Here is a 23,719-nt window from a genome sequence, read left to right as displayed (position 1 = left end):
ATTTCCTTCCCTCCTCTCTTCCCTCCCTCCTCTCTTCCCCTCCTTTCCTCCCCTCCTCTCTTCCCCTCCTTTCTCTCTTTCCTTCCCTCCTCTCTTCCCTCCCTCCTCTCTTCCCCTCCTTTCCTCCCCTCCTCTCTTCCCCTCCTTTCTCTCTTTCCCTCCCTCCTCTCTTCCCCTCCTTTCTCTCTTTCCTTCCCTCCTCTCTTCCCTCCCTCCCTCCTCTCTTCCCCTCCTTTCCTCCCCTCCTCTCTTCCCCTCCTCTCTTCCCCTCCTTTCTCTCTGTCCTTCCCTCCTCTCTTCCCCTCCCTCCTCTCTTCCCCTCCCTCCTCTCTCTCTTTCCCTCCCTACTCTTCCCTCCCTCCTCCCTTTCCTTCCCTCCTCTCTTCCCTCCCTCCTCCCTTCCCCTCCATTCTCTCTTTCCCTCCCTCCTCTCTTTCCCTCCCTCCTCTCTTTCCCTCCCTCCTCTCGTTCCCTCCCTCCTCTCTTTCCCTCCCTCCTCTCTTTCCCTCCCTCCTCTCTTCCCCTCCATTCATGGCTGATTCACTGGGTCTGTCTGACAGCCAGTCCTGACATGTCCTAAGCGCCACCCTCAGCCGCCCAGCCCTGTGACACCGCCCTCACCTCTAACCTTTTTCCCTGCTCCCCCTGACCTCCCTCAGTCCCCCAGGCTTTAACCTGCCCACCACAACACTCCCAGTTAATACTGCTTCTGTAAGCCTCTTCTCTCTTGTTCCCCACCCTCCAACCCCCACCCGGCCACTTCTCCATTGTTTCATTGTTTAGGCATCAACTCTGTGTGAGTGTGAAAGGACAGACAGAATAGATTTCCACCTAAACTGATGAGACGGCATACTCCCCTTGTCTCCCCCCACCTCCCCTTTCCTCTCACCTGAGCAGCGGCTGTGTCCATCAGCGGGCTCATATCCGGACAGGCAGCCACAGGAGGTAGTGGGCTGGCCCACCCACTGGCCGTCCTCTCCACAGAAGAGTTTGGGAGGGCGTGGCCGGGGCCCCTGCTGGGCGGCGTTGTCCACACACACACCCTGGGCCTCCTGTACGAGGGTACGGGGCACGGTCTCAGGGAAGGAGGACAGGGAGCTGACCAGGGCGGGACACTTCTTGAAGAACACCCTGACAGACAGCAGGGCCATGCAGGCTCCCTGTGCCTGGAAGGCCAGGTAGAAGCCCCTCTTAGACAGAGGCCCCAGCCGCAGGGTCTTCACATTGAACTTACGCTCCCCGCCCTTCCTCAGCAGGAAGTCTGCTGCCACTGTGTCCACCTACAGGATGACAGGAGGGAGAGGCAGGCGGTCAACACAAACACAGGAAGTAATATCTCTACATGGCATCCAACATCCCAACAGCCTACTCACATTCCAGTGGATTCCATCCATAACGGGCGTGTATATCTGTATATGTCGGTGTGTGTAGAGCAGCTGTGTGTGGAACCGAAATTGTTTTCCAAAACGTTTCGTTCTGAACAGAACCGTCATTTTTTTGCACTGTTCCGACCAGAAAAAGAAAGTTCTGAACCGGTTCGAGACCCAAAAGTACAGTTTAATATTCCTTTCCTTTTTAAACCTTTGAAATCGTTTTTCATTTCATTTACCTCGACATTAAATGACTTCCCCAATAAGCGCAGGCCGAGTAACTGGCTATTGAGCGGGTAAGCGATTTAATCTGTATAGGAAAGTCGTTAAGAGCTAATTGTATTCCGCCGTAACAACATGGTTTAATCATAACGAAAGGCAAACACACAAACTGTGCTGCCAGTCACAATGTAGGGCATGAGATGCAACTGACATATTTTGCGGGTGAGGAGAGAGGACGGGGGAAGCTTGCCTTGCAGCGGCGGACATCTTGTCAGGACATGCCTGATCTGAATTAGGCCCACAGAATTATATCTACGGAAGAGCGGCTTCTATGCAGGAACTTTGAGTGTCTTTGAACTTCCGAGTTGGTTTAACGGTGGACCAGAGCTAACAAGCTTGTGTGTTCAGAGCAGCGCTAGAATTCATAAATCCAATGAAACATGATAACTATAATATCCTTAACTGGCATTGAAAAAGTTAATCCATTCCTTTAAACATCTCCCCCCAATTTCTGATTCATGCTTGTAATGTTGTCAGTAGGCTACAGTAACCTATGCTTCAGATGGGAGGGGCAGGTAACCTACGGTACACACACACACACACACACACAAAGATTTCCAGCTGGCAGGCAGGCAGACACTGGAATACATTTCTGAATGACAGAGTGAGGGCTTTGCATGGGCACTTTTTTTTTGCGATTTTCGTGGAACTGGGGAAAAAAACAACATTATTAACCAGTTCCCATGCTTTAAAAAATTAAGTTTCTGTTCCGGAACAGTATAGATCACTTTCGTTTCTGATTCTGATTCTATTCCTCAAATAATTTAGTTATTTTCCAGTTTTTGGTTCTGTTCCCTGACCCGGTTCCAACCCTTGGTGTGTATACCTTAGTGTAGAGGTTCTTCATCCATGAGGAATGTGTTGCAGAGTGTTGATGTGTGTGTGTGTGTGTGTGTGTGTGTGTGTGTGTATGTGTGTACACAATAGCTGTGTACCTTAGTATAGGGGTTCTCCATCCATGATGGGTGAGTGGGTGTAGCCTCGTCAGAGTCGGCCTGGTAGTAGTAAAGGTTGAAGGTCTCCTTGCAGCTGCGGTGGTGTGTGACACTGGACGAACACTCGATCATGGTGAAGCGCAGCTCCACGTACACCTGGGACGCTCCCCGCCGCTGGATCAGCCCGCTGCGCAGCCAATGGCTGGACAAGCCGTCCGTCTGGCAGATCTGATTGGTCCTCACACTGTTGTTCTCCTCGTCCAGACCACTCACCTCCTCCCACTGAGACAGGGGAAAATAGAAAATATGTTTAGATAGCAAGCCCATCAATGACACATTGTTATACAGTTGGCATACAGATTCTAAACTTATGAGGAATAAAGTGAGTTCAAAGGTAGGATCCAGTATCGGATGGACCTATTTCTACAGAGAGAGAAAGAGAGAGAGAGAGAGAGATAGAGAGGATACGTTTGGGGGTCCGTATACGCACCAGAGGGTTGTCACGGGAGTAGATGGTCCATCTGAGATCTGAAGTCTCGGTCCTGGTGTTCATCAGGACCTCTGTGAAGACGGACACGAGAAATGTGAGGACACACACCGCAGGGGAGGACACTTCACACACTTCAACAGCCGTCACAGAGATACACGGACAGACACACTTTCCCGGTGCTCACCGTGATCAACTGACTGAGGCAGTAGAACTGTGTCATTCAACTGGCTCTCCCTAAACCCTCCGCTTCAACGTGAAGAGGGAGGGAGAGGTGGTTGATAATATATTCACTACAGAGAGAGGCAGCAACTGAGTCCTGAGCCAAATAGACCCTGCTCTCTTCCTCGCCTTTTAGCTCTGTTTAGCCCTCCCTCCCTCCCTCCCTGTCCTCCATGTTTGCGGTCAGTGTGCCATACAGGTCTGTCCTAAGGCCCCCCCCCCCCCCTGTTTCTAGCTAAAAAAAGAACCTGCTGAGAAACCTCTCTATTCTCAGGGGCAGAGGGTGGGGACATATGGACTAGCTGTGGGAACAAGGGGATATTCGAAATGCACATGTGCAACTCAATAGACACACGGATGCACGCGCACACAACAAACACACACACACTGGTCTTGCGCATACACCTACGGCACAACAACACCCCTCCAGCCGTGGTTACAAATGAATTGATTCTGCGTAATCTCCTGGAGTGTAGGCAGACTGCCAGGTCCCTAACAGCCAAGAACTGTTCTGCTATGATTGAGTAATTCAATACGGACTGGGGCCCGGAACTGGAACAATACAGAAATGTCACAGGCAAGCGGAGCTGAAATGATTTCTTTTCCTGCGAAAATGCCTCTTCCCCCCCAGACGTCCCTCGGTAGATTGGCTCTTTGCTGCATTGTGGTCCGCCCATGACTTATTGATGGAACGAGGTTTCCTTCCATCAGAATCTCAGTGGTGTGTTTCTAGAGTCTGTCCATCCCTAAGGGGTTTCCTTGCAGGGGTCCTTCTAAGGGGTCAGGCTGTCTGCAGGTAAGATGGTCACATGACCATCCCCAGCCGTGCCCACATCATCTCCCCACTACCAGGCTTCCTTTGATCTATTAATACACGTCCTCAGTGTGCACAGATACTAACTTCTCTCTCTTCTGTCTTCCGTTCCTTCTCTCTCTCACCCCACCCTCCCTCTGCCTCGTGAGGGAATTATTTCTATCTATCTTAGTGCACCCTACTCTCTGGCACAGTCTGCTTTTGAAAAGACAGAATGAAAGTTTTCTATCACTTGTGTGTTTTCTGGGTCAGCTGTGTTTAGAACAGAACAGCGCCATGCCATCAATAATTCTGATAGGCTGATATGAAACCTGCAGGTTTGACAGACTGTCATTTACACTGAGGCACATTTGATACAATGCGCCCTTTAACAGCCCCCCCCCCCCACCCTGTCTCTGACAATCCAAACACTTCTCCCTCTCCCTCTCTATCCATATCGCTCACTCTCTCCATCTCCATTGACAGTCCCTGAGAGCCCTGACATCTCCCTCTCTCTCTCCCTCCTGTTTCCCCTTCGTATCTTTACCACTCTCTCTCTCCCATCCTTCCCTGGTAGTAGCAGGCTGCAGAGGGCTGATAAGCACAGTCCAACAGCCAGAATTAACAAATCGACACCCAGGGGGCAAGGAGAGAGGGAGATGAGGGGTTAAGGGGGAGCAGGGTCGCTCTCAGCTTCAGACAGGAGTAGAACAAGTGTAAATCCAATGGAGGAATGGGAAGGCATGGTGGTGAGGTGGAGATGGAGGAATGGGAAGGCATGGTGGTGAGGTGGAGATGGAGGAATGGGAAGGCATGGTGGTGAGGTGGAGATGGAGGAATGGGAAGGCATGGTGGTGAGGTGGAGATGGAGGAATGGGAAGGCATGGTGGTGAGGTGGAGATGGAGGAATGGGAAGGCATGGTGGTGAGGTGGAGATGGAGGAATGGGAAGGCATGGTGGTGAGATGGAGATGGAGGAATGGGAAGGCATGGTGGTGAGGTGGAGATGGAGGAATGGGAAGGCATGGTGGTGAGGTGGAGATGGAGGAATGGGAAGGCATGGTGGTGAGGTGGAGATGGAGGAATGGGAAGGCATGGTGGTGAGGTGGAGATGGAGGAATGGGAAGGAATGGTGGTGAGGTGGAAATGGAGGAATGGGAAGGCATGGTGGTGAGGTGGAGATGGAGGGTTGAAGAAAACACAATCTCACCCGGTGTTTCCCCATTGTGTGTTCTGCCTCAAGTTCACAGGAAACCAAATTACACAACGTCTTCCTGGTGGTAACTGGTGTGCCACTATAAAATGGGAGTCACGCGCACACACACACACACACACACACTGTGCCATTCCTAACCTGCTCCTACTGATGTCCTATGAGGATCAATCATAAGGAGCAGCGGAAACACAACTGTCAGCCCCCTCCAGGCACAGCCGGTTACGCCAGCCGTGTGAGTATGAGGCGAGTGCGTGGTGAGTATGAGGTGTGTAATCACTGTTTACCACTGAACTATCATTATGTTTTATGAGACAGCATGCATGTGTCTGTCTGAGTGTTTTTCGACTCTGAGTGGACAAAACATTAGGAACACCTGCTCTTTCCATGACAGACTGACCAGGTGAACCCAGGTGAAAGCTATGATCCAGTACTGATGTAATTTGTTAAATCCACTTCAAATCAGTGTAGATGAAGGGGAGGAGACAGGTTAAAGAAGGATTTTTAAGCCTTGAGACAATTGGACATGGATTGTGTATGTGTGCCATTCAGAGGGAGAATGGGTAAGACAAAATATTTAAGTGCCTTTGAACGGGGTATGGTAGTGGTGCCAGGTGTATCAAGAACTGCAACGTTGCTGGTTTTTTCACGCTCAACAGTTTCCCGTATGTATCAAGAATGGTCCACCACCCAAAGGACATCCAGCCAACTTGACACAAATGTGTGAAGCATTGGAGTCAACATGGGCCAGCATCCCTGTGGAAAGCATTCGACGCCGTGTGGTCCATGCCCTGACAAATTGAGGCTGTTCTGAAGGCAAAATGGGGGTGCAACTCAATATTAGGAAGGTGTTCCTAATGTTATGTTTACTCATTGTGTATGCATGCACAGACATGTAGTACCGCGCTATATGACAGAGTACACTCTTAGAAAAAAAGGTGCTATCTAGAACCTCAAATGGTTCTTTGGCTGTCTCCATAGGAGAACCCCTTGATGTAGGGCTGTCCCCGACAAAAAAAAAATCTTAGTCGACCGAGAGTTCATGTACTGTAGACACACCCTATGTTTGAATATAATCAACTACATGTAGGCTACTGAGCTTGTCTGATGCTTTAAGCACTGCGATTACAAATGAAGACTCACAAATTACTAAAGAGGGAGCCAGAGATCAATATAGCCCAATCAGAAGGAGTAAACCTGTTCCGACCTTCCTCCTCCCGCTGCCTGCTACTGCTGACCTTTGCAGATTCTGCCATTACACTCCTAAAGTTGACGGGAATAGGCTACACCAGCAGTCGGCAACCTTTTCCATTTGGAGTGCCAAGTTATCGTACCATTTCTACTGATCGGCGTGACAGTTTAGATTTTCATATGCACATTTTTGTGGAACAGTTTCATTTCATTTCTAATAACTACATGTCTCAAAATCAATGTCATGTGGTTCATCAAAATTGTACCTAAATGAAAATTATACAAATCTAAAAAACGACTTCTATTGCCATTGCCAACATAAACCAACAAATAAAAACATTGCAGCCTGCAGGAAGAAAATATCTTGATAAAAAACGAATAAATCACATTGGATATGCATGGCCTGTCTACAAGAAACTTAAAACATTGTATTAACTTCTAACTTGGTCGGGCCCAATCATGCTTGCAAACTTGCAACATTGTATAAATATTCTGGGCCCATTTCCTGCGCCAGCGAGCTCCAGACAAACAGACACAGCTGTAGACTATTTGCGCAAGGGATAAGAAGGAATCAGGTAGGCCTATTTTATGACATTTCCACCGGATCAGAGCATGACATCTTTTCCCCCTTTCATGCTGACTGGTTATGGAAAAGGGAGAGAGCTGGAAAAAAGCCTGTCAAGTAGGCTATGTTGAGGAACTATTGTCATTCTCAATGGATGTAAAAACAGACCTTGTTTACTTGCTGTAGAAGAAGCTCCATAGTGATGGTGAGTTAAGACAATCAGAAATACTATCAGATCCCCAAATGGGCAAATAAGCCTACATTTGCACGGAGGCCAGGTAGCCTTAGGCCTACCTCTAAACCACAACTTTTTTCTCTTTTCTCACAAGTGTAGCATAGGTTGTCCACTCTGACAATGACAACAGTAAGACTGAAATAATAATATATTGAATGTATTAACAGAAATGACCGTAATCAAACAAACATTGTAGATTAGAAATGATGGGAATTAATTCATTAATAAATGTACAACTGGTGATACTGGTGTGCCACCCCCGTGGCCTCTGCAATGGATTAGTCCACTGAGACAGGGGTGAATCAGGCAGGTGTCTCACGTGCCATAAAATATATTTGTCACTGCTTGCCGTAAAAAAATCTTGGTCGACCAACAGCCTATCGACCAGTCAACTAAATGGGGTCAGCCCTACTTTGAAGAACACTTTTTGGTTGCAGATAGGACCCTTTTGGGTTCCATGTAGAACCCTTTCTATAGAGGATTCTAAATGGAACCCAAAAGGGTTCCGCTATGGGGACAGTTGAAGAGCCCTTCTGTACTTATTTTTATTTGAACCCATTTTTCTCTGCAATTTCCAATTGGTAGTTACAGTCTTGTCCCATCACTGCAACTCCCGTATGGACTCAGGAGAGGCAAAGGTTGAGACCCAGAAGCCAGTGCACCAATGTTTCGGGGGAAACACCGTACAACTGGCGACTGCAGTCAGCTTGCAAGTGCCCGGCCAGCCACAGGGAGTCGCTAGAGCGCAATGGGACAAGGGCATCCCGTTTGGCCAAACCCTCCCCAATTGTACACCGCATCATGGGTCTCCCGACTACAGCAGGCTGTGACACAGCCTGGGATCAAACGCGGATCTGTAATGACGCCTCAAGCACTACGATGCACTGCCTTAGACAGCTGTGCCACTCGGGAGGCCTCGAAGAACCCTTTTAGAAAAACCATGTCCAAGAGAGTACAGGCCACCCAACAGTAAATGGAGGTTATCATTGAGATGGGGCTGACTGAACACACACACACACACACACACACACACACACTCAGTCAGGCAGCCTGCTGCTTTTTGCAGACCAGCAGGTCTTAGACCCCTGCCTAAGAGTGTTCCATATAAGCTGGTGCCATCCTTCATCCTGGCCTTACACCACCCCAGAGAGCAGGGCCTGGCGGTACAGTAGTCTAGGATTCCTACTACCAGCTCTGTCCCCGTAGGCTCTGACCCCATCCACTCCACATAGCAGGTGAATAAACCCAAATGCCTCTGCTCTTTAGATAAGTGACCTTGAATATGATAGCATGACTCCATCGAGTTGGAACACAAACCCTCTCTTTAATCACAGACTGACTTCTTCACTTTCTTCTCTACCTCTCCGCTACTTGCCCTTCCGCTCTCTTGCTTTTTCCTCCCTCTCTTTCCCCTCCAGTGGCTCTGGAGTGTGATAGGGAAATTATAGGCCTGTGAGCCTTCGCCCTGCATCGACTACAATTAGACCCCCGCTTTAATTAAGGAAACTCAGAGTGCCAATTACCCCCTACACGCCTAGAGAGAGGGAGAGATAGAGTAGGAAAGAGAGAAGGGAAGAGGAACAGCAAAAGGGGGAGGGTAGCTGAGAAGGAGAGGGAGAGAACAGAGACTCAGGTTAGGGTAGGATAGGAGAACATGCGGAGGGGAGAGAGGTAAAGAGCAAGAAAAACAGAGGGCGAGCGGAGAGAAGAGTGGGGAGAAGAGTGGGGAGAAGGGCGGGGAGAAGAGTGGGGAGAAGAGTGGGGAGAAGGGCGGGGAGAAGGGTGGGGAGAAGAGTGGGGAGAAGGGTGGGGAGAAGGGCGGGGAGAAGGGCGGGGAGAAGGGCGGGGAGAAGGGTGGGGAGAAGGGCGGGGAGAAGAGTGGGGAGAAGAGTGGGGAGAAGGGCGGGGAGAAGGGCGGGGAGAAGAGTGGGGAGAAGGGCGGGGAGAAGGGCGGGGAGAAGGGCGGGGAGAAGAGTGGGGAGAAGAGTGGGGAGAAGGGTGGGGAGAAGGGTGGGGAGAAGAGTGGGGAGAAGGGCGGGGAGAAGGGTGGGCGGGAGAGTGTTGGACAGGGCTGACCTGGGGTAAGCAGTTATGGGACAGCTGGGAGGGAGAGAGAGATAGAAACAGATGAAGGGAGAAAGGGAGAGAAGAAAAGAGACTAGTGGAAGCTTATCAGGGCATTTTGCCACTAAGACACCGCCTTCCACTATTCATGTGCATGTGAGCATGAGTGTGTGTGTGTTTGTGCAGACCGGCAGTTCTTAGAGTGTGTGTGTTTGTGTGTTTGACATGGAGTTGAGCCTGTGAGATTAAGTCTCCCCCTCTCTTCTAATCCCACTCCCCTCCTCCCTGTTTCCTGCTTCTCTCCTGGTCTGGAGGGAGCTGAGGAGTGATGGACTGGCCACTGATATCCTCACACTGCATTCAGCAGACCTACTGGAGTGAGAGGCCCTCTGAGGAAACATTACACTTCACTCTCCGCTCTTTATAATAAGGGCCCCGTTATGATAGCGCATGGACCTGTGTGTGTTTGAGAGAGAGGTGCATCTATGTCACTGAGTGAACAAAACATTAGGAACACCTTTTCCATGACAAACTCACCATGTGAATCCAGGTCAAAGCTATGATCCCTTATTGATGTCATCTGTTAAACCTCTTCGATCAGCGTAGATGAAGGGGAGGAAACCAGTTAAAGAAGGATTTTTAAGCCTTGAGACAATTGAGACATGGATTGTGTATGTGTGCCATTCAGAGGGTGAACGGGCAAGACAAAAGATGTAAGTCCCTTTAACCGGGTAGGTACCAGGCACACCGGTTTGACTGTGTCAAGAACTGCAACGCTGCTGGGTTTTTCACGCTCAACAGTTTCCTGTGTCTATCAAGAATGGTCCACCACCCAAAGGACACAACTGTGGGAAGCATTGGAGTCAACATGGGCCAGCATCCCTGTTGAACGCTTTGACACATTGTAAAGTCCATACCCTGACAAATTGAGGCTATTCTGAGGGGAAAAGAGAGTTCAAATCAATGTTAGGACAGTGTACCTAATGTTTTGTACACTCAGTGTAATATATATATATATATATATATATATATATATATAGATAGATAGATAGATAGAGAGAGAGAGAGAGAGACAGAGAGAGAGAGCGAAAGAGAACAGAGTGAGGAAAGAAAGTGAGAATGGGGGTGTTAATGTCAGACTCCTAGTTGGATGTAATCCTCTTCAGGGATGCATGCCAAACAGGCTGGTCCAGGCAGGAAGATACTAGTGTCCCTGTGCTCTCCTTCCCTCCCAGGCCACAACCCGATCCAGTGACTGTCGGGAACAGGCTGCTGGCTATTAGAACTGGACAGGGTCACTTTTCTGTGTGGGTATGTTTGGGTATGCAGCCAGAGTTAAATAACACAGTTGGGAACCAAAATGGCTGACCATAGCGGTGGGGATTAAGTGTCCTAAACCTACCCTCAGAGTCTGGTATTCATTTTGGCTCCGAAATGTGCAGGCTCCAATTGACTCAATCCTCTGAATTGTTGGTGTAAAATACGGTGGCTGAAATTCCTGTGCCACAGCAGAAGATATAGAAGTAGAGACAGCAGCATTTCCACGCAACAGACTGCGGTAGTTGTCTCCAGAACGTAGGGAAACATTAAAACAACATTTCTGTCCCATTTCAGCCAGCTAATTGCGGAGATTGTTCGGCAGTAGTAATGTTCTGGGTTTGTCTCTCCCTGGTTTGATTTGGAGTTCTTCAGCTAATCTCACACCAAAGGGGGGGGGGGGGGGGGGGGGGTCTGAAAGAGTCTGGTTGACTTCCCACATCTCCCTCCCTGGCTAACAAAAGACACTGAGCTATGGGTGAGATTAAACTCCATAAAAGCCTAAGTAAGTAGAGCTGGAGAGGAACAAAAAAACTCGTTGAGTCTTCACCTCCATCCCTTAGAGAGAAAAAGAGAACCACTGTGGAACAGCTCGCTACAAGATCAAGTAACAATGGTGCAGTTAGTTGGCATGGGTTTTATCGGCATCTCAACTAAACCCGTGTCTGTGTCACTGTGTGTTTAGAACAAAGGGTTTAGGATAGAGTCAACCTCCAATTAAAAGGAGCTGTGTTCATTTGTAATTGTTCCTGTTTAATAACTGATAGGGACTCAACGGTAACAAGTGCGACGGCGATAACTCTACGTTCATAAGAATTTACAAAGAGTTTATAAAGATAGTTCACAAACTATCACCATGTGTTGAAGGAAGCACACACTTTGGCTCTGGTACAGATCCGTTTTCAAATTCTGTATAACCTCCGTGCACTTTCAGCATGTTTACCGTACTGTCTGTTGTGTTTTCGTGGTTCTTTCTGTCTTTGTAATTCTGTCGTTCAGTCTTCTGCCGTTCCGCCCACTACTCTCCCCCCATCCCACGACTCAAGTCGCATCCATATAATTATCTCTGGACAGAAAATGTGTTTGCATGCATCTCCATGTCAGTCACACTGAGAGAGTCTCCCTCCCACTGAACACTGGGAAAAATACCAAAACAAAAAGGTCAACTCTCTCACACACACTTCCACAGACGCACTCAAATGTGCTCCGACGCAAAAAAAAGTACACGCATTCGACTGCGGAAAATAATACCACCAACGTTTAGTGTCGGGGGGGGCTCTCTCCAACGCCCGCATTCTTTAACATATCGAGCTTTTGGGCCCCCCCCCCCCAGTGGTGACTGAAAAACCATTACAGACTGTTACAACTGGATATGGTCCTTGTGACGTGAAACATGCAGACACACCACACACGCGCAAACACACACAGGCTCTCAGTGACTAATCCGCGGTGGGAGGTGAACAGCTTGACGCTGGAGGACAGTCACTCTGAATGGCAGCACAGACTTAGGCTACATCAACCATCCAAAGATCGGCACGTCCAAGCCCAGATACAAGAGAATACTCGCCCTGCATGGGTCTTCTCTTTCATTCTGACTCATCCCCCTCTTTCTCCCTTTCAGCAGCCAAGGAAAGCCAGACACATTGAGGGGGTACAGCTCAAAATCTTCCTTCCACTGTTCTTTGCTCTTAAAGGCTTAAGACATGGTGGAATTGAAGGGGGGGGGGGGGGGCTTTGGAACAGATTTTGTAGGTTCCAAAGAGGGAAATAAGACAGAGATATCTCGTATGACGATGGATGAAATGGTGAAACCAGTGTGAACACGTTGTGTACTCTCTCTCCCTCTGTCTGAGGAGCTGTGTGGTGGGACTGGAAGCCTGCTGCCTGCTGAGCCTCAGTGTTGTTACTGTATATAGGACAGATATTCTGGGGCTCGGGGGAATCACAGCGAGCACACAGGCACGGGAAGTCCCTCTGTCTCCCAGCCAGGCGCTTCTGATTATCACCTACGACACACACTCAACACAGACACATACCCTCTCGCTTTCTCGTCAGCCCTTTCTCATTTCTACTCGACTTGATAGCAGTCTCTCCCTCTCACCCACTGGCAGAAATTACTCTCTCCATAAGTGTCATTCTCTGTCCCTGTCTTATTTGAAAGGCTGTGGCCTCATTCCCTGTCCTCTGCTGCCGGTCCCCTCTCTAGTCGTCCCCATTGTGTCCCCTCTCACAGTGAGTGGTGTGTGGGTGGAGGTGCAGACGTGGGTCACCTGCCCCGCTTCTTGCCTGCCTGTCCGCGTGCCACTGACGTTGATGCATGGATTGGGGGCTGGTGGTGGTGCACTGGGGGGCTTTTTCTATCCCCTCATCAACCCGGACTACCGTCCACCTGTCATATTTCCATATGCATCGCATCTCATTTGTGACTTAAGTAGTCTTGATAAGCCAACCCAGACCCACTCAGGAACCCATCTGTCTAGGCCGAGCCCAGCCAGCGGAGGAAACTTCATCAGGCCACGAGAGAGAGAGAGAGAGAGAGAGGGAGAGGGGGAGGGAGAGAGAGAGAGAGCGAGAGAGAGCTGCTGAAGAGTAGAGTGAAACTGGCCTGTACATTACAGCTGCACGACTCGGATGCCTGTTTAACTCTTCAAGGGGCTAATCGTGGGATTAAGCCACAGAGGATGATGGGCTGAGGGTGTCAGTGAGGGGGCAGGATTGCTTTAAATGCAAATCCCTTTCTTATAAAAATCAGTTCCATTTAATAGGATTTCGGGGGAAGAAATCCGCATTTCCGCGGAGGGGCAGACAGTGGTAAGTCCAGACTGCACTGCCTCGCTCACATAGCAGAGAGAGAGAGAGTCAACGGAAAGAGTAACAAAATAAAAGAGTGTGGGGGGGGGGGGCTAACTCTTTCACCTAGGGCCTTCTTCGGAATAAAAACATTATTTTAGCGTTTGCTGGTTTTAGACATTGGGTTTATGGGTTGTGAAGCAGAATGTCACTCAACACGGCACTCTAATCAAAGTATGAGAAAGAGAGAAAAAGAAGCGTAGGTGGAGGAATTGAGAATGCAACAGAGAGAGGATGGGCCTTCAGAGTGGTGTCTTTTGGGGGGGTTAGTTCATCTTGGAGGCTGATTGTGAAGGCTCACCGGCTCACTGGGGTGGAAGTGTATTTTTTCTTCAAACTCTTCCCGACAAAGACCACTAAATATCTAATATACAATATGCACAGGGATCAGCCTTTGTTTAATCATTCACACACGCACGCACGCACCCACGCACACACACACACACACACACACACACACACACACACACACACACACACACTCACACACTGTCTAATCTCAGAGGGTTTGGGGCCCTTTTGAGGATCTTACCCTGTGGACAGAATCCAATCTACCCCCCACGGACGCCAAGCTTAACTTGGCCAAATGAATCATCACCAGCATTGCCCTTTTTAATACCTTCACAGCCCTGCAGCCACCACATGGAGGTAACACTTCAAAGGCCGTCCAATGCCGTGCGAATATGATTTGAAGAAGTAAATAAGGTGTTTAAGTGGAGTTTTTAAAAGATAAGGGAGAGGTCACATTCAACCTAACTCGCAGCGCTGCTTCTCTTTCTGCTCCATCTGTTGGGAGTTGAAAAGGGGAATTAGTGAACAGATGTTGGAGGTGGGTTCATGACATGGAAAACGATACATTCTAGGCCTAGATCCTCAAAAACCCTTCTCAATGGAAGTGAAGCAGGCCTACAGAGTAGCATACAGGCCAGGACGTAGAGTGCATCGTAATAGTTCAAGACAACCGACCGAGGGCAAAACCTCGAAGAATGGTGCTTAAACCTTCAATTAATCAACCAAAACACAATCGTGAATTGATTTTGCCGTTGCTGCGGCTAATTACAATGAGGTTGTAGTAGGCATACCCAACTAATCCCTCCAAGTCACCTGTAACGCCATAGCCGTGCTCGGATGTTATCCATGCCTGTCAAACAGCGCCATGTTAATTGTTTGTAGATAGCAGGGACCAGGTGTCTCCATTTCAGCATGTAATGTGGAACTAATCCGAGCCATGCCGTTCGGGGTTGATTGGTAGTGAGACACCGTAGCAATGGTCTGGGTGGAGGCGGTCCAGAGGCTGGTACATCGTGTGGCCAAAAGTATGTGGACGCCACTTCAAATTCGTGGATTCGGGTAATTCAGTCACACCCGCTGTCGACAGGTGAATACAATCGAGCGCACAGCCATGCAATCTCCATAGGGAACAATTGGCAGTAGAATGGCCTTACTGAAGAGCTTCGTGACTTTCAATGTGGCACTGTCACCTTTCCAACAAAGTCAGTTCATAAAATTTCTGCCTTGCTAGAGCTGCCTTGGTCAGCTGTGAGCGCTGTTATTATGAAGTGGAAACACCTAGGAGCAACTACGGCACAGCCGCGAAGTGGTAGGCCACACAAGCTCACAGAACGGGGAAGCTGAGTATTGAAGCTTGTAAAAACCATCTGTTCCAAACTGCCTCTGGAAGCAATGTCAGCACAATAACTGTTCGTTGGGAGCTTTAACTGGGTTTCCATGGCTGAGCAGTCCCACACAAGCCTAAGATCACCATGCTTAATGCCAAGCATCGACTAGAGTGGCTTAAAGCTTGTCGCCATTGGACTCCGGTGCAGTGAAAACACCTTCTCTGGAGTGATGAATTATGCTTCACTATCTGGCAGTCTGACTGACAAATCTGGGTTTGGTGGATGCCAGGAGAACTCTACCTGCCCGAATGCATAGTGCCAACTGTAAAGTTTGGTGGAGGAAGAATAATGGACTGAGGCTGTTTTTCATGGTTCGGGCTAGGCCCCTTAGTTCTAGTGAAGGGAAATCTTAACGCTACAACATACAATGACATTCTAGACGATTCTGTGCTTCCAACTTTGTGGCAACAGTTTGGGGAAGGCCCTTTCCTGTGTCAGCATGACAATGTCCCTGTGCACAAAGCGAGGTCCATACAGAAATGGTGTGTTGAGATCGGTGTGGAAGAACTTGACTGGCCTGTACAGAGCCCTGACCTCAACCCCATCGAACACCTTTGGGATGAATTGGAACGCCGGCTTCGAGCCAGGCCTAATCGCTTAACATCAGTGCCCGACCTCACTAATGCTCGTGGCTGAATCGCAGCAAGTCACCGCAGCAATGTTCCAACATCTAGTAGTGTGGAGGTTGTTATAGCAGCAAAGGGGGGACCAACTCCATGTTAATACCCATGATTTTGGAAGGAGACGTTCGACAAGCAGGTGTCCACATACTTTTAGCCATGTAGTGTATGTTTCCACAAAGACCATTTCTGTGCTGTTCCACACCTTTCCAGAACACATACATAAAGACACACTAAATACACACACACACACACACACACACACACACACACACACACACACACACAGCTAATTCATTATCACCTTCATATCTTAAATGAATCCAGGTATTTATGTTGTCTTGGGCTGTTTTTAAAGTGCCTATGTACACTTGCATAGGCTCTTGAGCAGGCCAGTCAAGTTAATCTTCATTAACGGGAAAAGTCTCATTGCAATAGTTAGATAGTGGAGGGTGATGATTCTCTATACAAAGACAACATAATGTACAGTAAACATAGTTCATGTAGGAGGAGTGTAGGATTGATTAACCTCTTCACGATAATGTTACATTGCCATGTGCGGCTGTTGCAATGTAACCACAATCTGAAGGCAAAATGGGCCTTAATCATATTTTCAATAACCTATTATTAGGTAGCCTAATAACCCTACTGTTTGTCGATAATAAGCATGATGACAGAACATGAAACAGCCTTGTTATATTTGAGAACATTGTACAGGAGGTAATCCAACCTACCTTCCTCTGCTGTCGACAGAAGCACACATTCCAGCAGGACCAGCCAAAGTGGGGCAATGCGACTGGATATGAAATTCATAATGGCATACAGATTATCCGTAATATAAACGAACTCCTTCGGTTGTGTTGGTCAAAAAAAAACAACGTGTAACTGGGAATTCAGTGGCACCGTCAGCTGGACCGTGTACCCATTGGCCGCAACACCGACCACATCTGACACGGACCACAGTTCAAACACCAGTTTCACTGGAAATGAGTAATTCAAAGCATTTCAAGGAAAACCTTGCTTTTTGACGGACGGTTGCCAAGTCAATATCTCATGGAATAAGTCGACTAAAAAAAATCAACCACCAGTTTCTTTAAAAATCGAGCATAGTCAATCAAAAATCAACTTTCATATTAGGGAAAACTTTGCTTTATAGTGCTATAGAATATTGTATAGCTTGGCTATACAATTATATAGCACCGTTGTCCTTTGTCTCCTCTGTCATGTTCAAAAAGGGGACGCATGTATGTGAAACTTATCGTATTCTTGGGATGTATTCGGTCCACTCTTTGTCCGCCAGCCCTCTACTTCTCCCAAATGTCCTCTCAATTCGATGTCTAGACTCCGCAATTAAAGCACTTGAAAACCCCCTCAATTCTCAACATGAACGAAAATAATGTTACTGCTGCGTTTTGTTCGTTTCGGTAGCCTATTTTCTTTCCAAACGACCAGAACAATAATTGTATGATTTTTTTTTTCCTAAAAAAATGTAGTCGATTGGTCGGGAACAACTGCGTGTCTCGTTGCCACTGCCTGTACGTTTCCAGTGATGTGGAATGATTGACAAATGAGAGAGTTTAAATATATATATTTTTTTAAAACGATAAATCACTTTCAGGTAATAATAAACAAAAAACAAAAAGTTATGGACTTATCTGCCGTCCAGTCGCAGTCGTCTCACTGGGGATGTTTCACCACACACAATCAGAGTCGAAAAGCACTAACCTCCACTGACTGCATTACGCCCCGCCTTCACGCACACATTTTCGGCCAATCATAGGTCAATTTGAGCTGTCAGTCAAATAGGAATACGCAAATCAATGTATGTATTCACTCGACCCCTACTTTTGTGATATTTTTTTGCGATCTTGTATCTTGTTGAGAGTTTCTGTAGCCTAAATTACGGGAGTGATATTGCTCATACCAAAGTGTTATCGTGTTTCATTCATGATACACACATTGAAATAGCCTACAGGTTTTTGGGATGTGGAGATCATATTACAATGTTCTATTTTATGGTCTTACGTTTCATCCCAGTCTGCTCTGCAAGCATACAATATATGTAGGCTACTTACTACAATCTATTTGGAGAAGAAACCAGCAGACTTGTGTCTGGTTTCATGTCATTCCCATGCAAATAAATGCACTCTCAATTCAGGATCGCAGGGGCCCACTTTGTGTATTGGCCTGTTATTTCCTCGGCAGTGACTTCATGAAAGTGAAGGAGCTGTTTGTCCTTTTCTTACGTAAATTATCTGGAAAACCGGTGGAAAACAATTAGTAGCAGTGAAAGACTGTCACTCTCAGCTGAGAACAAGAACGCGTTGAGAATTAAAAAATAATGCTTATTACGATATACAGTACATTTTATAATGATATTCTATGATATACTTATATTATGGTATAGTCCGCAAGTCAGAAAACCGACATTTCTGGTGTTAGACCTAAAGTGATGTTTTATTCATTTCTTTAGGGTGTGTGTGACTTAATGGCCTACAAATCTTTTTCACACCCCACATTTAGCGCATACTATGCTCACATCACCATGCTGTGTTTTCATGTGTTGCTGCCAGGCTGTTTTCTTAGGTCTCTCTTTATGTAGTGTTGTGGTGTCTCTCTTGTCATGATGTGCGTCTTGTCCAATATTTGTATTTTATTTTTAATCCCAGCCCCCGTCCCCGCAGGAGGCCTTTTGCCTTTTGCCTTTGGCCGTCATTGTAATTAAGAATTTGTTCCCAACTGACTTGCCTAGTTAAATAAAGGTTAAATAATAAAAAATAAAAAAAACATCACGTACGCATTTCCACTCGAGATATTAGGCGACGTAAATCTCCTTCTCCTCCACAGAAACTGTTGTAACATAAATTAATGTATCCTACATTGCTGAATGTGATAATCAGTTTAAAATAACAAGGGAATTATAATCAAGGGTGTTGAATTGAGCTATTTGCACGAAAATATCCCTTTGACCAACACTTATATGTCACAGATTCAGAATATGAGCAGTATGCACAGAAGACACACAACCAATACCAAAACCATACCCGTACACCCATTGTGCAGGTGGCGTAGGCAGCTGTGTGTTGCAGTGAGAGGTTTTTGAGTCCAAGGTGGCCCCAAAAAAGTCTGGTCCATGGGTAACTGGGTCAGATTAAGGTTAAATGGGGTCAGGTCTAACTGGGCTTAATCCAAGGCTATATCCTGTGGCACACACACTCCTGGACACGATCCATTCATACACTACACAATACTACAGCAGAAGTATACAACACTGTCTTTCACTCTGTCGATGTGAATTAAAGGCAGACGTGGGTGGGAACAAGGCTGGATCAGCAAGTTTCTCAGAGACGGTACGCGTCCACAGCGGGCCATAAACCCCATGTTCCCTTACACATATGCTAACAGCTCTGAGGGTGTTGGGCGAGACTTCTGGGGCTTCCCTCTCTGGGCTGAGACAGAGACATGGTGGAGGTGAGAACAGTGGGAACCAGAAAGGGAAAAAAACCGAATGAAAGAAACACACCGCGTGAAGAGCTGAGACTCACACGGTGCCACAGAGGTGTGAAGTCGGCGGTGGTTCGGCATCAGTGTGTGTTTGGGGGGGAGGGGTGGAGGGGGGCTATGAGCAGGCTACTGTTCTGCCATGGCCTCAGGACATCTGATGCTACTGTTACATCCCGGACCAAAACCCTTCCATCCTCTATCCCCCCCAGACAGTGGAGCAGGTGTGAGGTAGCAATGACCCACGGCTTTTCTCTGCTTCTGATACACAAACACAACATTTAGCCTTCCCATCCATAATACCGATGACTGATTTACAACTGCACAGTCACCGCAATTACCCCCAAAGCCGCTCAGCTGCAGTCTTCCTCAGCCCCTCTCCTCCCGCCGTGATCACTTCACGTCACCCATCTTTAATTGGGATATCGAAATGAAAACAACATGAAAGTAGGGGGGGTTGCCATGGTAACCGTAGAGGGTAGAAAGGCGAGGGGAGGGTGCTAAGTTGTGCTGTGGAATGCAGGATTTAAATAATAACGCAGACACAAAATAATTCATTATGCAAAAGAGAGGGGCAGGGAGGGGGGGGGGATAAGGACACAGGAGACACAGGAAGTGAGAGTGAGGGAGAGGATGGGAGATGGGCATGAGGGAAAGAGAGAGAGAGAGAGAGTGTGTGTGTGTGTGTGAGAGAGAGGGAGGGGAGAGAGAGCTGTGAAAGAACTGCTTTCATGGCTCATGGGCATGGTCTCATGTTTAGCCCCCCCCCCCCCCCCCCACTTCAAGCCCTCCCTTACCTTTAGCCCCTCACATCGTAAAAACAGCCCACCCCAAACCAAACCCATATATCCAAACACCAGCACTCTTTCAAATCGGCTCCATAATCCCATACCTCATGCCTGTATCCCTAGTTCAGTGACAGCCTAGCCATACACCTGGTTACTTACAGGGAGACAACCCAGGTATGACCGTTAAAGGATGATGATAATGGTGTTGTTCTACAACCTTATGTAATCCATTCAACAGAGACATATGTCTGTAGTGCTGGGATTTCAAATCTCATTGGGATAACAGCTAACCCTAGAGCTGACCCAGTTCTGACCAGAGATAATGTGCTCATGAATGAAACGGTAATGGAATACTTGTGACCCGAAGTGCTGAGCCACGGTGAGAAACGCGTGGATGACACAAAGACTGTACACACCACGAGTGTAAGGTGGAACATCAGCACAGAGCGCAAATGAAGGATCCTGCCAGGCAGCACACACACACACACACACAAAGGAAGAAGCTGTGTAGCTAGAATTCACCACAGAGAGTGAAACTAAAAGACTGTAGGAACAGGTACTTATTACTGGTTTTGTGAAGTGTCCCCTGCATATCAAATGGGCAGATCTGTAGTGGGTTAGATATGCCTATGGTAACTGGCCTCTCAGACTGATCCTAATCACACTTGGGGAGACAATATGGTGTGATTCTCTCTTCTCATGCCCTATTAGTCACACCAAGTGCACACCCGCAGCTACACAGGCAACACACACACACACACCTAATGGACTGGTTATATAGTGATTTTCCAATGCTCAAAGTGCTTGACATTGTAAGCGGGTGGAGGGAGGAGGGGGGGGGGGGGCTCACCTCATCCTCTCACACAATTTAGTGCCATGCCTTCTGTCTTCACTGAACACACACACACACACCTCTAAATCTCAGGCTCACAGAGGAAGCATCTTTGTTGTGTGATTTCCTAAAGGGAAAAGGGTGGTCCCCTAGGTGTCAGCAGAGTGAGGAGGGAGTGAGAGAGAGAGAGAGAAGGGGGGGGGGGGGGGGAACATGGAGAGACAGAGAAAAAAATGAAAGAGAAAAACAAAAAACAATACATTTGGGAAAACAAGAAACACTCAAAAACACACCACAACAAAAGAAAGGAGAGCCAAAAATAAAAGATTGCAGTAGGTGAAACTGGAGACTGCGGAGAAGTATTCTACAATAATGGTATACGAGTGCCCCCTAAAGGACAAAATGTTCTGGTCATTTTCCTCCTCCCAGGCTGAGGACCAACCTTACCTGTGCATGGTTAGTTCCTGGCTTGTTCCCAAAACACAACATGAAACAGTCTCTGCAAAAACAAAATGGTGCCATGACACAATTTTTTTCTTCCAGAAAGCTTATTTTAATTAATTGTCTTGTCTTTATAGCTAATTTACAACAAGCGATTCACTTAAATGAAACATATTAGTTTGCTTGATATTGTCATTGTTAAATATCTTTTGCAAGATAAATAATTTTAAACACATGTTCTGCATCAGTTGACCTCGATGTAATCTTATCATCAGTCTATTCAGTAAAAATGTATATATATATTTTGTTTAGGAGTATCACACTATGATATGGATGTCTGAGACAGAGAATAAGAAATACATTTGATTTTTCAAATAAAGAAATGAATAACACACTATTATTCCATTCATGTAGAATGTGTGTGTGTGTGTGTGTGTGTGTGCGCGCGTGTGTGTGAGAGACCCACTCAAAGTGACGTGTTCCTGTGTATTAGAGGGGGTAGCAGGGCTGTGGGCTCAGGTACCAGTGCTGAGACTGATGGTTTCTCTAATGTCCAATTAGCAGTATGCATTGCAACAGCGTCCCACACACCTCTGTATTTACAACAGTTCTGGCCACTCCCCAAAAACGGACATTTCTTTGAGTGAAGAAGGAAAAAAATGATACAAATGTAGAATGTACAGACTTCCAAGTGAATACAACTGAAACAGTGAGAGCACTTAATAATAAATAATCAATCCAAAACATTACCACTTTCCATCTCTCACTGGGGGAAAGCAAGTGAGCCCCAAAAATCAAAGAACAATAAATATGAACGGTCACTTCCACCAGTAACTTCACCCTTTAAACGTCAAATCAAAAGTTCTTAACCCATGGTTAGAAATACAAACCCCTGGAATCCATATTTTATTTTGTCTTATTCTCACTCCCCCTATTAAAACCTGTGTTAATGCTGTCAGTGCAAACATATTATTATACTCATATATCATACCTATAATGTATTATTGTATATCTTCGAAGACACCCAAACCCGGTCTCATTGCATATCATCATTACACTATTGCACCAAATCTCATGAGCCTGGAACGCACACACGCAAGCACACACATTTGCATACCCACCCATTCACATGCACAACCACCCACGTACACATGCACACGCATACACACGCCACCTTACCCCATCCATAAGATAGGACTAGTGTATTATATAGCTACTGTACCTCAACTCAAAACACTCTTGCCAACAGGAAGTGAGATGTGTAACTGGAGAAGATAATACACATGCTGCACTGAGGCTCCGTTATTTCTCAGTTATATCTCAGTTATTTCTCAGTTATATCTCAGTTATTTCTCAGTTATATTTCAGTTATTTCTCAGTTATATCTCAGTTATATCTCAGTTATATTGCAGTTATATCTCAGTTATATCTCATATATTTCTCAGTCATATCTCAGTTATATCTTAGATATTTCTCAGTCATATCTCAGTTATTTTTCAGATATAGCTCAGTTATAGCTCAGTTATATCTCAGTTATATCTCAGTTATAGTTCAGATATATCTCAGTTATAGCTCAGTTATATCTCAGTTATAGCTTAGATATATTTCAGTTATAGCTCATATATTTCTCAGTCATATCTCAGTTATATCTTAGATATTTCTCAGTCATATCTCAGTTATTTTTTAGATATAGCTCAGTTATATCTCAGATATATCTCAGTTATATTTCAGTTATATTTCAGTTATAGCTCAGTTATAGCTCAGTTATAGCTCAGTCATATCAGTTATATCTCAGTTATATCTCAGTTATTTCTCAGTCATATCTCAGTCATTTCTCAGATATATCTGTTATAGCTCAGTTATATCTCAGTTATAGTTCAGATATATCTCAGTTACACCTCAGTTATATCTCAGTTATAGCTCAGTTATATCTCAGTCATATCTGTTATATCTCAGTTATAGCTCAGATATATTTCAGTTATAGCTCAGATATTTCTCAGTTATAGCTAATTTATATCTCAGTCATATCTCAGTTATATCTCAGATATTTCTCAGTTATAGCTCAGCTATCTCTCAGTTATTATGTGTTTCTTTGTGTGTTTGTGTGTCAGGACTGTGTGTTGTGGAAGGGCAAATCGATGGTCAAGGACCAAAACAAATCCCTGAACACAAGAGAAAGTTTACCCAAACAAAGCAATGGAATATTGTTGAAGAGATATTACATTTTACAGGCTCTAACTCCTGTTATAAATCGTCATTAAAAATATATATTTGTATAGGCCATTTTGTCTGTTAAACGCGTTATATATACGTAGCCTTCATTTGTGAGGAAAGA

The 23,719-nt window shown here is 46.4% G+C and overlaps 2 protein-coding genes across 14 annotated transcripts in view; both read right to left on the bottom strand.

Moving 5' to 3' along the window:
* The window catches only part of LOC110534033 (ephrin type-B receptor 4a), a 38,806-nt gene extending 21,236 nt beyond the window's left edge, over window positions 1-17,570 (bottom strand). For both annotated transcript variants that reach the window (XM_021618669.3, XM_021618670.3), the window contains exons 1-4: window positions 16,557-17,570; window positions 3,078-3,148; window positions 2,588-2,869; window positions 890-1,280 (exon numbers count right to left, since the gene is read on the bottom strand). In XM_021618669.3, coding sequence (XP_021474344.1) covers window positions 890-1,280; window positions 2,588-2,869; window positions 3,078-3,148; window positions 16,557-16,635 — 823 coding nt within the window. In that variant the 5' untranslated portion in view covers window positions 16,636-17,570. The remainder of the gene's footprint in view (window positions 1-889; window positions 1,281-2,587; window positions 2,870-3,077; window positions 3,149-16,556) is intronic.
* Window positions 17,571-21,472: 3,902 nt separating this feature from the next.
* Window positions 21,473-23,719, bottom strand: part of LOC110534036 (disks large homolog 4) — a 94,822-nt gene continuing 92,575 nt past the window's right edge. For all 12 annotated transcript variants that reach the window (XM_090186814.1, XM_036990435.2, XM_090186815.1 and 9 more), the window contains one exon: window positions 21,473-23,719. This exon is cut by the window's right edge and continues 1,490 nt beyond it. The gene's annotated coding sequence lies outside the window, so the exon portion shown is untranslated.

Source organism: Oncorhynchus mykiss, chromosome 10, assembly GCF_057628025.1.
Source record: "Oncorhynchus mykiss isolate SJ-2025 chromosome 10, ASM5762802v1, whole genome shotgun sequence".
Lineage (NCBI taxonomy): Eukaryota > Metazoa > Chordata > Actinopteri > Salmoniformes > Salmonidae > Oncorhynchus > Oncorhynchus mykiss.
This window is presented reverse-complemented; position numbering and strand designations above follow the sequence as displayed.